At 39.1% G+C, this 17,767-nt stretch overlaps 1 protein-coding gene across 1 annotated transcript in view; it reads left to right on the forward strand.

The window, feature by feature from the left end:
• The first annotated feature begins 440 nt into the window (after positions 1-440).
• The window catches only part of cngk (cyclic nucleotide-gated potassium channel), a 31,200-nt gene continuing 13,873 nt past the window's right edge, over positions 441-17,767 (forward strand). The window contains exons 1-13 of the mRNA XM_020464563.2: positions 441-588; positions 720-906; positions 11,553-11,832; positions 12,112-12,211; positions 12,381-12,466; positions 12,859-12,943; positions 13,230-13,407; positions 14,558-14,722; positions 14,848-14,994; positions 15,240-15,302; positions 15,445-15,559; positions 15,705-15,841; positions 17,564-17,662. Coding sequence (XP_020320152.2) covers positions 745-906; positions 11,553-11,832; positions 12,112-12,211; positions 12,381-12,466; positions 12,859-12,943; positions 13,230-13,407; positions 14,558-14,722; positions 14,848-14,994; positions 15,240-15,302; positions 15,445-15,559; positions 15,705-15,841; positions 17,564-17,662 — 1,617 coding nt within the window. The 5' untranslated portion in view covers positions 441-588; positions 720-744. The remainder of the gene's footprint in view (positions 589-719; positions 907-11,552; positions 11,833-12,111; positions 12,212-12,380; positions 12,467-12,858; positions 12,944-13,229; positions 13,408-14,557; positions 14,723-14,847; positions 14,995-15,239; positions 15,303-15,444; positions 15,560-15,704; positions 15,842-17,563; positions 17,663-17,767) is intronic.

A 17,767-nucleotide genomic window follows, 5' to 3' on the forward strand; every position in this document is an offset into this window, starting at 1 on the left:
AGAAATGGAATCGATGTGGATCAAATGTGTTGTGCTCTATGCCTGGATCATTTACATTACAACGTACACACATGTCATTGTGTGCATTAGGTTATTTTATTTCATGTTTAGATGTCATCTCCATCAGACTGCAAAATGAGGAAAAACCCAATACATTTGTAACTAGGATTTATTCTGAACTTTTTAAATAGAAACACGTATTTGTGATGTTAGCTTCTACAATAAAGTATTTTAATAAAAAAAAAATCCTGTTCCTCCGAAATGTTACAGGCATGGCAATGCATTTTGATTTTATAATTTATTTTCATTGGTTTGGTTTCAGATGAATCAATGTTTAAAGCTTCACATGCAGTAATTCAAGTTGGTGTGTATAATTTGAAAAGCTCCTGTCACAGCCATCCTGCACGGTGCACCTGCACATTTCAAAAAGCCTTAGTCGCGCGCTCAAACGACTGTTTGGAATAGCGAGGAGAGCATCGCCAACGGATTTTTTTCTCTACATTTACCCTATTTTTTTTTCAGAGAAACATTGAAGAAACGGTAGTTATATAGAAGATACAAACGAAAATGTCTTGAATTCAACATCTGGTACGTTTTTATGATGAAGATAGCTAACTAGTTTTCTTTAACTAATGTAATCGAACTAATTTAGCTAACTAGCTAACGTTAGTAAAAACAGATGGATAAATCCTGTTTTTTTTTCTGTCGGATTATTACAGATACCATACCAACCGTCCCTTGACAATGGGGTTCGAGGAAATGTACAATATCAAGGAGGAATGCCCGACAACTGTTTTGAAAAAAAATGAGGTCAACATAATTTCTCCGAAACAGAACATTGTACGAATATGGAATTTATTCATCGCCCTAACATCGTTGGTGGCTGTGACAGTGTCTTTATTTGAGGTAGGCAAACGTTAGCTATGTTCTTCCTTGTGAAATATTTCTGTAGCTATGTTGTCAGTATGCAGCACTACTGTTACTCCAATATGATATCCTTCCGCGCGACAGGACACATTTAGAGTGAGTAAGGATTTCAGATCAGTCCAGTGTACGGGGTAGTGCTGCGGCTGAACCCCTTAAATACTTCCACCTCCTTCATTTTTCCAGTTTATCCCAGAGAGTGTTTGCTTAGTAAGAGCTATGTTAAGAATGTACAAACGCATAAGTATGCCCGCATGGAGCAGCTAGCTAGCCAGCCTCTCCATCAGGGTGCTCTGCTGCCCCCCCACCCCCCACTCGGTTTGGCTCATGCCAGCTATCTCGTTTGGGTTATATTACTTGTGACAGTGTACAAACCTTGGCGATACTCTGTTTTGTCGGCCAGTACTGCGGCGCTGAGGGGTTGTCTGTGTGACTTGTCTGTTCACTGTTCCCTTGGAAACTCACATCTCAGCTGTATTATACTAAGTGTTTGTGTGTAGCTGTGTGTACTATAGTTCTGTTGCACTACTTTACAGTACAGACAGTAACTCTCCTTTTCAGATATATACACTGCGGCATTGCACAGTGTGTAGCTGGGTTTACTATGTTTTTTCTGTACAGACGTAACTATGGAAACTACTATACGTAACTATAGTAGTTTCCATTAACTCACATTACAGCTCTATTACACTTCTGTTTTTCACACCGTGTGTAGCTGGGTTGGTGCGCAATAGTTTTTCTGTTACACTACTTTACAGTACATACAGTGACTATGCTAGCTAGTTTCACTTGGAAACTCACAGCTCATATCTATTACACTGTTTCAGTGTATATCTGGGTTAGCTATTATTATCTGATCCTGCTGGTCATCTATGAGAGGACTTGCCACCCCTCAGAGCCTGGTTCTTCTCTAGGGTTCTTAGGTTCAAGCCTTTCTAGGGAGTTGTTTTCTATCCTCCATGCTTCTTTTTCTGCATTGCTTGCTCTTTGGGGTTTTAGGCTGAGTTTCTGTACAGCACTTCGTGACATCGGCTGATGTAAAAATGACTAAATACATTGATTGAGCTATAGTTCTCTTACACTACTTTACAGTACAGACAGTAACTATCCTAGTTTCCCTTAGAAACTCACGTAACAGCTAGATGACACTACTGATCATATGCAGTGTGTAGCTGGGGTTGCCATATGTTTCTGTTACACTGCAGGGTATACACTACCCGTTTCTTCACACCGAGAGAAATGTCAATTTCCAGTATGGCTTTTCGACGTTGAGAAATGCAAGGTGTCCCTGCCCACAGGCAGTGGACTGTGTCTAAGAAGGGTGACAGTCGGCAGTCATCCTGGGGTGCTTGTCGCTGGCATTGGCAGCTTCTCACAGGCCCAAAGGCCAAACTGAGAGCAGCAAGTGGAGTCCCCATGGGTACTGAACACAGCAATGGAAGGCTACAAACTGTAATTCTGATGCCGGCCACGGCTATAGTTCTGGTGCCTTTTAATGTCTCAGGGTCTTCTGGTGTTGAAGCCCTGGTTGACTGAATGTTTCCGAATGAATTCAGATGAGTGTTTCAACCTACATCCTAACCCCTCATTCTGGCCAAGGATTCTGTCTGACAGACATGTTAATCGGCCATTACAATAGTCCACATATGCCCCTCTTTCTGTTGCGGGTGAACTAAGGGCTTCCCTCAGTTTGTTGTGCACGGCTGGGGCAATGGACACTTACTTTTTGCAGACAGAGCCAATATGAAAGTTTTATCAGTTTTCTTTTACTATGGTGAAAGAGTTCTGGGCCACAGCCTATCCAACCGGGCTCTCACATTGTGTTATGGACACTGTTAGAGGTCGACCGATTTATGATTTTTCAGCGCCGATACCGATTATTGGAGGACCAAAAAAGCAGATACCGATTTTAATCGGACGATAAAAAAAAACAAAAAAACTTTATTTATTTATTTGTAATAATGACAATTAGAACAATATTAACACTTATTTTAACTTTAATATAATACATCAATTAAATCAATTTAGCCTCGAGTAGACAATGAAACATGTTCAATTTGGTTTAAATAATGCAAAAACAAAGTGTTGGAGAAGAATATAAAAGTGCAATATGTGCTATGTAAGAAAGCTAACATTTCAGTTCCTTGCTCAGAGCATGAGAACATATGAAAGCTGGTGGTTCCTTTTAACATGAGTCTTCAATATTCCCAGGTAAGAAGTTTTAGGTTGTGGTTATTATAGGACTATTTCCCTCTATACCATTTGTATTTCATTAACCTTTGACTATTGGATGTTCTTATAGGCACTTTAGTATTGCCAGTGTAACCGTATAGCTTCCTTCCCTCTCCTCGCTCCTCCCTGGGCTCGAACCAGCAACACAACGACAACAGCCACCACATCGAAGCAGCTTTACCCATGCAGAGCAAGGGAAACAACCACCCCAAGGCTCTGAGCGAGTGAAGTTTGAAACGCTATTAGCGCGTGCTAACTAGCCAGCCATTTCACTTTCGGTCACACCAGCCTCATCTCTGGAGTTGATAGGTTTGAAGTCATAAACAGCGCAATGCTTGACGCACAATGAAGAGCTGCTGGCAAAACGCACAACAGTGCTGTTTGAATGAATGTTTACGCGCCTGCTTCTGCCTACCACCGCTCAGTCAGATACTTAGATACTTGTATGCTCAGTCAGATTATATGCAACACAGGACACGCTAGATAATATCTAGTAATATCATCAACCATGTGTAGTTAACTAGTGATTATGATTGATTGATTGTTTTTTATAAGATAAGTTTAATGCTAGCTAGCAACTTACCTTGGCTTACTGCATTTGCGTAACAGGCAGTCAGTCTCCTTGTGGAGTGCAACGAGAGAGCTGATGTGCCCTGACACTCTTTGATGGGTTGGGGTGCCATGTTCAGAGGAATGGCGTACACTGGAGCACGCCATGGAGTGGTCAACAATTCAATGTGTTGGAGCTCAGGGTGGTTCACCTAGCTCTCCAACAGTTCCAGCCCAACCTGGTAGGACAGCATTTCCTGGTCCAATGGCTCGGGAGCTCTTGCCATGGGCCCAGAACTGCTTGGCATTACTGCAAGCAGCACATATCCCCGGGGTCCTGAACAATGCAGTGGACATGCTCTCGGACACCCTCGGGTGGTGCTCACTCACGATTGGCTGGCAACGAAGCTTTACGTGTGCCCACCATTTCCCCTGATCACAGCTACTCTAGACAGGGTCATCGTGATGGGCCACCAGTGCCATCACAGCAGCAAGATTTGTGACCTGTTACCACAAGAAAAGGGCAATCGGTGAAGAACAAACACCATTGTAAATACAACCCATATTTATGTTTATTTATTTTCCCTTTTGTACTGTAACCATTTGCACATTGTTACAACACTGTATACAAACATAATGACATTTGAAATGTCTTTATTCTTTTGGAACTTCTGTGAGTGTGTCGTGTCTTTGTCTATGCCGGATTAAGTGATATGACATGCTATTCTATAAAATCCTTTCTCCGTAATTAATATTACCTGATTGAGCTCATTATGTAAATGTAATTAACTAGAGAGTCGGGGCTCCACAAAATAATATTTATAGAGCTGTTATCTTCCAAATAAACTCTTAAAGACCTAGTAATATTTTACATCAATAGCAGTCAATATTAATCGTCACCTTAATTCAGTCTCATCTGTAAATTCTTGGTTATCTTCACGAACCCTGGCTAACAAGTTGAATCAGCAATACAAAATTGGAAAATGCAATAAATATTTACTCTGAGCTGCGCTTCGGTAGGTTGATGGTAGATGGTGTTTTTCCCCAAGTGTGCTGTGCCCGGTCAGGGCCCCATTACACAGACACAGGCAATACAGCAGTCTGATTGGCTTTTAGTTTGCTATCGATACAGAGACTCTCACATTGGATTGTGGAAACTATTACTACAGCATATCGGCTGGCCAACGGCCTCTGACCTCTTCTGTAGGGGCGCATTCTACTAGAGGAATAGCTACATCGTGGGCCCTGCTCCGAGGAGTTCCTCTCAGTGACATTTGCGCCTTGGCCAGTTGGGCATCGTCTAGCACCTTTTCTAGGTACTATCTAGTCAATGTTGCCCCTGCCAATGAGGTGGGGATGGCTGTGCTGGTTGTTGCCTCCGCTTCACTGATTGGGGACGGAGGGACACTGAAACTATAACTACCCTGAGCTCAGGCCTACAGGACTTTGCTCTCTGTCTGGCCCTTACCTAGTTCACAAATTAATCTGGTATTGTGATACCATATTGGCGTGATCCAATATAGTGCCACATAACGAAGGTTACGTATGTAACCACGGTTATGTGCACTATTGGATCAATCCAATCCTCTTTGTCTGTGATCTACGTAAAAAGACATGAGGTGGAAGTAGTGCGGTGGCAGCTATTTAAGAGGGTCAGCCTCAGCACTACCAAGTACATGGGACTAATCTGAAATCCTTACTTGGAATGTATCCTGCGGCACGGAACGATACCATATTGGAGTGATCCAATAGGCAACATAACTGTGGGTATATACGTATCCTTCATTTAAGTCTACCACAGTACGAGTCATAATAAAAACCTAGTGGTCAAACACGAAAGTGGTTCCAATCGTTTTTCGACCATTCATTTTATCCATAGTGGATTTTAGAAACACTTCGAATAAGTGCTCTGTTTTGTGTAGGCTTACCCAGGCGTGAAGTTTTGATAAGCGTGTGAATCTCTCTCGGACAAGGTGACTTTTATTATCAATATAATCGCCTGTATTTACCCACCCCAAAATTAAATGCTAATTAGCTGCTAATGTGGCTATCATACAGAACTACAAATGCCTGTCTCAAGCTTCACGTCACTGACCAGTGCCATGAAGATCAGGATGAGACTGCCAAATCGAGGCAAAGGTGAGAATATCTGGATTAACTATCTAATGTTAGCTACATTTTGTAATTATTAAATTGGTTCAAGTTGTTTAAATGGACAATTCTGTTAACTGTCTTGGGCAATTTTTAAATAGAAAATGCCTGTTATCTAGCTAGCTAGCTCATGGTTAGCAAGTTAGCAATATTAGCTTGGCTAGATGGCTACATAAACCGTCTATTTGTCCAGCCATTTAAATGCATGAGAAATGAATAAAAACAAGTTTAGCTTTCTTTGGCTTTTATAAACCAACATTCTAGCTTGCTAGTTATCTAGCTAGCTAACTTATATGGTGAAGCTAGGGCTAGGCATTCTTGATCATTCTTGATAATATTTGATATATAACGCATGCTCCACTCTCAAGTTGAAGTTGAACTTGTTGACTGATTCCATGGCGGCGGCTGTTAAGAAGAAGGGAGCAGCTGCGAACCAGAAGACTGCAGCCATGGCAGCACTGGTCCACACCTGCCCTGTCTGTCAGGTGAGTAGTATTGGTTGGTACTGTATGTGCCTTTAGGTTCCTCTCCATGCGTAGGCTATTGTACCACACAGGCCAGTACAATCTTTCATATGTATAGTAGTTTGTTCCATCGTATTGCTTAATTTGTCATTTTTGTCTACTTTGAATTCAAATCTAAGCCATAGATTGTTTACTTCCTCCATTTTGTACTTGACCTTTATAGATGCAGACCAGAAGATATTCAAGCAGCACTTTGAGAGTAAGTCTCCAATGGTCCCAGTACTGGTTGATGTGAAGGCCTAAGTGACCACACACACTCAAATCACTCACTCATGCTGCCAAACATACCCTTGTAAAACTGACCATCCTACCAATCCTCGACTTTGGCGATGTCATTTACAAAATAGCCTCCAATACCCTACTCAACAAATTGGATGCAGTCTATCACAGTGCAATCCGTTTTATCACCAAAGCCCCATATACTACCCACCATTGCGACCTGTACGCTCTCGTTGGCTGGCCCTCGCTTCATACTCGTCGCCAAACCCACTGGCTCCATGTCATCTACAAGACCCTGCTAGGTAAAGTCCCCCCTTATCTCAGCTCGCTGGTCACCATAGCATCTCCCACCTGTAGCACACGCTCCAGCAGGTATATCTCTCTAGTCACCCCCAAAACCAATTCTTTCTTTGGCCGCCTCTCCTTCCAGTTCTCTGCTGCCAATGACTGGAACGAACTACAAAAATCTCTGAAACTGGAAACACTTATCTCCCTCACTAGCTTTAAGCACCAACTGTCAGAGCAGCTCACAGATTACTGCACCTGTACATAGCCCACCTATAATTTAGCCCAAACAACTACCTCTTTCCCAACTGTATTTAATTTTTATTTATTTATTTATTTTGCTGCTTTGCACCCCATTATTTTTTATTTCTACTTTGCACATTCTTCCATTGCAAAACTACCATTCCAGTATTTTACTTGCTATATTGTACTTACTTTGCCATCATGGCCTTTTTTGCCTTTACCTCCCTTCTCACCTCATTTGCTCACATTGTATATAGACTTGTTTATACTGCATTATTGACTGTATGTTTGTTTTTACTCCATGTGTAACTCTGTGTCGTTTTATCTGTCGAACTGCTTTGCTTTATCTTGGCCAGGTCGCAATTGTAAATGAGAACTTGTTCTCAACTTGCCTACCTGGTTAAATAAAGGTAAAATAAAATAAAAATAAATAAATAAAAAATGGACCTACAGCTGGGGTAACATTCTTTCATCGTTCACACACAGTAGACATTGTAAACCACCATGTTGTCATCAAAATGCTGTCCTCAATGCTTAAGTTGTATTGTCTATGGCTCAATTTGTGGAAATGCTGTGATCAATCATAATTGTTAATGTTGTGACTCACAGACACACGATGACCGCGATTTGAATGCTACAACAGATGGACTAACGTCAAGGGACACGCCTGGACCCCGAGTATGACTGGACATGGGCTGGATATTTGTGACATTGACCTAAAAGGGGTGCAGAAAGCACACCAGCACCCTATTTGATTTTTTATTCCATGACCAACCATCTCTAACTGCCTCTTATTCCACACTATGCCCTATGGTCCCTTAACTTCGGACACTATAAACCTCTATAAACCTACCCTACCTTCACCCATTTTGCCTATGCTGCTTCCTTCACTTGTTCTTCTCCTGATTTGATAACATCTAGACTCACTAACAATTTTAAGTGTTGCGGTGTACGGTTTTTGCTACCTTTTTCTCACCTGTGTAACGATGTCCTGCTTATTCTGGGGTTCAGACTGAATGCAGTGGTAAATGTGCTGCACACAATTGACAACAGCAACATTGACCTGTTAAATTGACCAGAGGGGTGTTGATATAGCTGAGTTTAGGCATGGCTTCCTTGTTTTGAGTCTGTTAAATGTGTTTCTCATTTCTTATTTGTTCTCGTCTAATTCCTAAACTGGAAAAGCAGAAGAATCTGTGCGCTATTGGATAGTTATAACAGTTCATATGGTGCTCATCAATGTCACAGGTTTGTGGTATTGATTAATAAATCATTGAATGAATACTTAAATTCAGATGTTTATATGTTATGTCTAAAAGTCATATGTATGCATTGTTTACTATTTAGATTTCTTTAAAACAATGTAATTGTTGGAGTGCAGGTGTTTGACTTGATTGATGGGTGACTAAGTGCATTCCTGTCAAATAAATATGCTTAATTTATTCATGATTTTGGATACATTCTGCAATGAGTTAATCTGGCATTGAATCTGCAACAGAACATGTCAACAAGTTAGTTCTGAATTGCTTTAATACAGTGGTGTGTTCTGACACCATGAATTGAAATAGATTTCACCTGGTTCATATAGTTGCCAGAAATTATAAGGGATTAAATAACGACCTCTACCGGCTAAAGGAGAAGAGGATCTGGTAAAATAAGGGTGTCGCTAATATCATGTAGGTAGGTAGCAAGCTAGCTATATAGCTTCTTTGCAGAAAACTTGCCTAGTATTCATGGCACATTTATACATATGTGTCTACCACAGTACGAGACAAAATATGGGACTATATATTAGTGTTCATTAGCTGTACAGAATACCCAGCCTAAAACCCCCAACAGCAAGCAATGCAGGTGTAGAAGCACGGTGGCTAGGAAAAACTCCCTAGAAAGGGAGTCAAGGTAGCTAGTAGCTAGCTAGCTGACAGTAAAGGTCAGCTAGAGGTGACGTGCAGGATTCGTCGTCTTCCATGATGTCTATTTTTATGCTAATATATACTGAACAAAAATATAAATGCAACAATTTCAACGATTTTACTGAGTTACAGTTCATATAAGGGGCGGATCCATGGGCGGTACTCGGAGGGCATAGGCCCACCCAATTAGTTTTTCCCCACAAAAGGGCCATATGACAGACATAAATACTCTTCATTGTCATCAGCTGGCTGGATGTCTGGTCTCAGACGATCCCGCAGGTGAAGAAGCCGCATGTGGAGGTCCTGGGCTGGAGTGGTTACACGTGGTCTGCGGTTGTGAGGCCAGTTGGACTTATCATGTCAAATTCTCTAAAATTACGTTGGAAGTGGCTTATGATAGAGAAATTAACATTCAGTTCTCTGGCAACATCTCTGGTGGACATTCCTGCAGTCGGCATGCCAATTGCACGATCCCTCAAAACTTGAGATATCTGTGGCATAGTGTTGTGTGACAAAATTGCACATTTTAGAGTGGCCTTTTATTGTCCCCAGAAGAAAGTGCACCTGTGTAATGATCATGCTGTTTAATCAGCTTATTGATATTCCACTCCTATCAGGTGGATGGACTATCTTGGCAATGAAGAAATGCTCTCTAACGGATGTAAACAAATGTGTGCACAAAATTTGAGAGAAATATGCTTTTTGTTCATATGGAAAATTTCTGTGATCTTTTATTTCAGCTCATGAGACATGGGACCAACACTTTACATGTTGTGTTTATATTTTTGTTCAGTGTATATATATATATATATATATATATCACGGTAAGTCACCTTGTCCGAGAGAGATTTACACAGTTATCAAAACATCACGTCAGGGTAAGCCTACATGAAACACTTTCTAAAATCCACAAAGGACAAAATTAAAGGTGAAAAAAACTACTGGAACTATTTCCGTGTTTGACCGTTAGGTTTTATGGGTATTTTATGACCCGTCCACTGTGGGGCTCAATATTACCTTGCGTGTAAGCTAGCTAGAATAACGGTAGCTAGTGATCAGGGCAAGTGCTGTGCTACAACACTACAAAGTCAGATTTAAAGGGGCAATCTGCAGTTGCTACATCTATTTTTGGACTTATAAATGAATGATATGTACCCATTGATTCTTGACGACTATAACTTATGCCTCATTATCTTAGTTTAACTGTCGTAACCCATAAGAACCCAAAATAGGCTGTAGCTTGTTTTTTTCTCTATTTGTAAGCAAAGTACCCTGTGTGGCCTCATCATGGTTAAAACTAGAATTTTGATGTCATGGATCGTCAGTCCTTGCATCCATAGCGCTGTCTATGAATTTGAGAGTGGTTAAATTTCTCCAGCAAAATGTCAATTTAATTCTTATCAAAACATTATTAGACATGTATATAATATTATGAAGAAGTACTGATATTTTAGCACAATTACAGTAAATTAGCATATTCTGTCAAACCAATATATATATATATATATATATATTTTTTTTTTCCCTTAAATAATCATCTGCAACTTTTCTTTTCAAAGGACAACCCAAACTAGTACTAAAAAGCTGATTTACGATCATTTGAATATAGTATAATTTCGTTTCTAGAAATGTTAAGTAAATATAATTGTTATTTATGTGGTAAAAACGACTGCTATTTAAAGGGCCGGTACACCCAGTATTTTAATATACTTCATTTTATCAACAAAAGTGATCCATCTATTCATCCTGAGAGACAATGACAAAAAATACGGTTTCGTTTTCTTTATTTACTTACCTCACATCCAGCATTAGCATCGCTACTAGAGAATCAATAGGTGTGTTAGGGCTTATGGTAGGATACCTAGAAAAGCATGCCCAAATCCTCCAAGTCTCTTTAAATCAAATGTTACAGCAAACCAAATACCATAATAAGTTGCACATATAGAATATTGGCGTATATTATAGGAATTCTATAATATTTCCTGTAAAATAACATTTTTTTCTGAGAATACACACTGTGTACATATAGATGGGTAGCTGGTTTCTGTATTACAGTTCTACCAAGTATTCATTCCACTGAAATAGTTTTAAGAGCTGTTTTGAATGCAACTAAGCATATATGTAAGGTAATATTGACTGTAATTTTTTTTATAAAAAATAAAATGCACTGTATATCATTATTTGAATTTTATATATCATATAAGGCAGTTTTTTGCACTAGATTGCAGGAAACGGCATTTATAAGTGTTCAAAAATCTCTGAGTCCAAAGGAGGGTGCCTCCCCACAGCCGTACTCAGAAGCACCACCTTGTTAAAACATCCATTGGCGGATTTTTATATGCGCTAAAATAAGATTATTTTGGTTTAGTACACAGCCATATGATATGTGGTATAGAAAAGTACAATCTTAGGCGAATGCATGGGGAGCTATATCTCTGCAGATGATCTGCCTATCTGGTCAAAATCACTGAGACAGGTCCCCCTCCAGCTAACCTTTTTGTTTTGTTTTTAGCTGTTCTTCAACTCCGCTATCCCTGTCGTTGTCGGGATAAGATACTGCCTGGATGTGATCTTCCTGTTGAACATCATCTCACGCTTTTACATTGGATATGAAAGTAATGGTGTAGTCATAATTGATTCTAAACCAGTGCAGAGAAAATATCTCCGAACATGGTTTATCATGGACCTGTTGGCTGTTCTTCCCTTTGAGACTCTGAGATATGCTTCGCCTGAATTGCATTTTATGCATATCAATCGATGTCTAAGAGTCTTACGGCTGTTTGACATAATATGTAAGTTTCTTGATTTCATTTGATTGTTTTATTGTACAATAGTGATGACATTAATCACTACTGTATTTGTAAACCACCTAAAGCCCTAACTTAAAAAAAAAAAAAAATAGAATAATGGTACATGTTAATGATTAACATAATGACAACAAGATAAAATTATAGAATTCTATTTGCTGTGGCAAAAAAACAGTTAGCCTAATTTATATTGTAAAAATTATTCCAAAACTGCCAATTAATCCAATCTTAACCTGTATATACTGTCTCATTGTTTCAATTAAGCGTCCTTTGGAAAAGAACCTGACACCAACAAGATACATGTTGCAGTCCTGAATTCCTTTTCTATTGTTGTCCTCAGTGTTCAAGTCTCTGCGTGTGCCTGGTGAGTTGGTCTTTTAGTCTAAATTACATGGCCCTTCAAACCACCCACCATTCAAAGGCCCCTTTACAAGTAATACTATGACATGGTTTTTCCTTCAGTCTCAAGATGAAAGATAAAATACTTTTTTAAAGTTGAATTCCTTATTATCTTCTTTATTTTTGCATACTAGGTACAATCAGGTGTGTATAGCTGCTCATGGTGGCCATCCAAGGGAGTGTCCAAAAGAGGAGAACTGGTTACAGCTGTTGCCAGAGTGTACGTTTTAGAGTTTTCTTCTTTGCAAAATGAGGTAGTTAGCTTGGTACTGTATGTATGTAGAGCAGGGCTCTACAGTGCAACCATTTTACTCACATATGCGCCTAAATATTTTGCTGTGCCACCTGTACTTTTCATCTAGGAGGGGAAAAAAGTCAGCATAGAGCCCTGATGTAGAGCAAAACATTCTCTAAAGACTGGAAACAGAGATGGGATTTGTTTCATAAGTGTTGATCAACGATGTAATCCCATCATTGGTGTTAATAAACATGTTGACAACACTAAGATGTTAATAAATGTATCATTGTAGGTGTATGATTGTAGGTGTATGATCATTGTAGATGTACGAATGAGTCATTGTTATGTATTGAATTCAATGTTTTTTCTTGAAGTCTCAACCAATTTGACAGGAGTAACAGATTTTGAGTTTTATGCCACGTCACTATACTGGTCTGCAATAACGCTATGTTCTGTGGGGTAAGTAAGTTGCTTTTTAGTGAGTTTAAATATATATATAATTTTTTACCAGTGCCACTAGTATATAGTGAGTGATGTTAGACAAAGGCTATTAAACATCACAAAATAACCATCTGGGCTACCTTTAACCACATGGATGCTTTGTGACGTTCTCCATACATTTGTGTTCCTCTGTATTTGCATTAGTTTGTTTTTGATGGGCACAGGTGTTTTGTATTGAATGCTTTAGAATACTGGTCATTTTTCATAAAGAACTGAAAGTATAATAATATTTAGATTTTCTTAGCTATGGAGACATACATGCTATGAAGATCCCAGAGGTTATGGTTGCCTCACTGGTAATGGTGCTTGGTTTATTTGCCTTCATTGGAGTCATCGCGACTGGAATGAGCTCCATCATTAGCAATCTGGATGCCCGGAGAGGAAGGTTCTGCCATCGAATGGAGTCCATTTGTCTTCATATGGTATATCTCAACACCCATTGACATAATTAAGTGATAATGCCCGAGAAGACGGTGTTTGGAGGATATATTGGCACGTGTGTTGTTAGGGAAAACCCTGTCAATATGTCCTCTAAACACCGGTTTCGAGGACATTATCACTTTTATACAACGGGTTACCAAAATATTCAAATAATGATTGACATATTTTAATAAAAAAATGTATTTAGATGAATTTATTCATACTATTTTATCCTTCCACAAGATATAGTCCCGACACAAATCTATGGTTGCTACCCAAGCCTGTTGGTCGTTCGTTCTATCGGTTCGGTAGCTAGAGACGCGTGTTCAGCCTTTTTGTTCTGTATCTATGGCAGTCATTCTAAGTGTTCCATTGCCATACTGGCTTGCACCGTTCTTATCCCTTACTTGCTGGCTAGCCAACTACGTCTAACTTACAGTCACGGCAAAAAGTGCAGCCAGAATAACAGCAAAGTAGATTCATTTTCATTTCTTTAAGCTGTTTTCTAAAGACATTTATTTGGATACGTCCATAACAATGAGCTAATGAGGTGTGATTTCACCTGGCATAGAAAATGTGCTCACTCATCAGGACACGGTTGTTCAGAGGAGCTAGCCAACAACACAGCTAACACACTTCAAACTCAAGCTGGAATGGCTGCAAACAAGCTGCAATAGATTTTGTTTTATCTGTTTTCCAATTGACATTTCTTTGCATATATCCCCCCAAAATTATGCCAGCTGATTAAATTATTTCGTCTGGCTGAGAAACGCTGCCTGCTTGTCTGTCTCGTCCCGACACGTTCATTACTATGGGACAGCTGGAGATCGAATTTGGATATTGAAACAATGTTGCAAATGTCGGAGAGACGGACAGGAAGGTTTATACAAATCTCTGCTGTTAAAAACTAAATGTTAGTCTAAAAGACGTGAGATAATGTCTAGATGCTTTTTATAGTGAAGATCAAGTTAATAAATTGCTTGGCTGGGCTGATTAGACAGTGGATAGGCATTTTAACGTCATAGATTTAGCCGATGGTAACTTGTGGAATAGACACCGGCTAGAATCCAGTTTGAACCAATCTGCATTCAGGATGTATAAAAAATGAATAATCGTGATAAAAACAAACAGCTTTTCTTTGTCTTTTTCCAGAAACAAATGGGATTACCAGAGGAAGTTCAAACATGGGTGCATAAATATTACTATTATCTGTGGACGCATCGCAAAGGCAGTATAATCGCTGGCCTACTGGATGACCTTCCTTTTGCGCTACATTCAGAAATATCCTCTGCTTGTTACAAACCTCTGATGAAAAAGGTAAGATTTGTTTTAATGTGTAGTTTGGTTTGGTTAGCCATGTATGATCCTTATAGTACTCAGATAAAGTCAAAGGCTTGAACTGTTGAGACAATGAGTATTCAATGTTTTGTATTCTCTTTCAGACATCCCTGTTTCATGATACCGAAGATGGCTTCAAAAGGGCTTTGTCACTTAAATTCAACACCTACACATACAGTCCTGGACAAATTTTGGCAAAGCCTGGAGAAATCAATCAAAATGCATACTACATTGAACATGGAGTGGTGCAGGTACATTTAGTTTTATCTATGAATATAAGCAGTCATCACTTTGATGCCATCATAATGAATAATAGTTTTTCATTCAACATGATTAAACTAGTTAGTACAAAACTTTAATCGATCATCCAAGTCTTTACCAAACTAAAGTGAAAATGTATAGTCCTATTTGTCCAACCAAATTTAGATTTCCATATTTCAAAATGAATTCATTAGAAAATTGCTTTCGTTTACAAATTATTATGCCCTCCTTACAGGTATTAGGAGATAATCATTGTGACAAAGTTGCCCGTTTGCTACCTGGATCGTTAATTGGAGAGGTATGGCAAACAGCATCACGTCTGTTTTGATATTTTGAAGTATAAAAAAAAAAATATATATATATATATATATATGTGTTTGTAAGCTATTCCATGGGCTTATGCATCATGTGTGTGTAAAATATGATTATTGTCCTTCAAGGCTTATCTGATGTACAGAATTCCGAGAAACACTACGATTTGTGCAGCAACATTGTGTGAAATTTGTGTGTTGGAACGCAGTGATCTTCTTGCATTGTTTGCGGATTACCCAGAAGGTAGGTATAGTTTTTTTTTACATCACATTTTGATAGAACATATTGTTTAATGTAGTGTACATCCCTTGAAATCTGTTCTTTGAAATCTGTATTTTCTGTGACATTACAAATACTGTCATATTGCAAAATAAACTATCTTCAACAGCTGGTTTGAAGATAGCAAGAACAGCTCAAAAAAGGCTGCATAATGTTAAGCATCCTATTAGGGAAGCCTTTGCTCTAGGAGTGGCATCGAACCCCCAGAATGTGGTTTTTCAGAAGGATTTAAGTGTAAATCTGTTGGTAAGTATGAGTTCTATCACAAGCCATTTCATCCAGTGTTGATGCTTCAGCGATGAACACTACCAGTCAAAAGTTTGGACACACCTACTCATTCAAGGATTTTTCTTTATTTTAACTATTTTCTACATTGTAGAATAATAGTGAAGATGTCAAAACCATGAAATAACACATATGGAATCATATAGTAATGTTAGCAGTTGATGTTATTCTTTCATTTGAACTTTATTTAACTAGGCAAGTCAGTTAAGAATGAATTCTTATTTTCAATGACCGCCTAGGAACAGTGGGTTAACTGCCTTGTTCTGGGCCAGAACGACAGATTTTTGCTTTGTCAGCTCAGGGATTTAATATTGCCAACGCTCTAACCACTAGGCTACCTGCCGCCACTTAATAACACAGACCCCAAAGCAAATCAGGGGGAGGTAAATAGGGTTATTCAAAGAGGATAAATCATAGTTATGCTGAGAGGTAGATGGTAGATGGTCGTTCCTTCCCTGTCCTCAGTGATTCTCTCCTGTGATTCTCTCCACAGAACAAAGGGACAGAATGTAGTTTTATAACCCAGCCCTAGCCTGTGATTGATCAATTACAATTTCTTGCAATAAAACTGTGCCAATGGGCAAATAACAAGTATCCTATTTCAGGTTGGACCAATAAGCACGTGCCATATGTAGCTATAAGTTCAGGACTGACATTCCTAACAGATGTTGAACTGAAAACCAACTATTTCCATTGATAATTCCCTATTGACTGTTAGTACTCCATTGACCTCTCGTCCTCTGCATTGTGTATTTATCGTTGAAATATTCTTACAGTAACCCAAAAAATGTTAAACAAATCAAAATACATTTGACATTTTAGATTCTTCAAAGTAGCCATCCTTTGCCTTGATGACAGCTTTGTATGCTCTTGGCATTCTCTCAACCTGCTTCACCTGGAATGCTTTTCCAACGGTCCAACTCATCCCAAACCATCTCAATTGGGTTGAGGTCGGGTAATTGTGGAGGCCAGGTCATCTGATGCAGCACTCCATCACTCTCCTTCTTGGTCAAATAGCCCTTACACAGCCTGGAGGTGTGTTGGGTCATTGTCCTGTTGAAAACAAATGATAGTCCCACTAAGTGCAAACCAGATGGGATGGAGTATCGCTGCAGAATGCTGTGGCAGCCATGCTGGTTAAGTGTGCTTTGAATTCTAAATAAATCACTGACAGTGTCACCAGCAAAGCACCTCTGCTTGTTTGAGCTGTTCTTGCCGTAATATGGACTTGGTCTTTTACCAAATAGGGCTATCTTCTGTATACCACCCCTACCTTGGCACAACACAACTGATTGGCTCAAACGCATTAAGAAGGAAATTCCACAAATTAACTTTTAACAAGGCACACCTGTTAATTGAAATACATTCCAGGTGACTACCTCATGAAGGTGGTTGAGAGAATGCCAAGAGTGTGCAAAGCTGTCAACAAGGCAAAGGGTGGCTACTTTGAAGAATTTCAAATATAAAATATATTTAGATTTGTTTAAAAATGGTTGCTACATGATTCCATGTGTTATTTCATAGTTTTGATGTCTTCACTATTATTCTACAATGCAGAAAATTGTTTAAAAAATAAAATAAAAAAAACACACCCTGGAATGAGTAGGTATGGCCAAACCTTTGACTGGTACTGTCTATTTGACTTGGCGTGATGTTATTGTATTTAATTATTTTCCTTTTCAGCCAAGGGATCAGAAGATTTTTACATTGTTTATGGAATATCTTGCAAACCAGTCCCACAATGTCTCTTCATCAGTTAAAACATCTACAGATGTGAAACGGGTAGGTTAGATGAACGAAACAAATTGCTCAGAAATAAGAGAACATTTATTTAATTGTACAGTTGAAGTCGGAAGTTTACATACACTTAGGTTGGAGTCATTATAA

This window comes from Oncorhynchus kisutch, linkage group LG28 (assembly GCF_002021735.2).
Source record: "Oncorhynchus kisutch isolate 150728-3 linkage group LG28, Okis_V2, whole genome shotgun sequence".
NCBI lineage: Eukaryota > Metazoa > Chordata > Actinopteri > Salmoniformes > Salmonidae > Oncorhynchus > Oncorhynchus kisutch.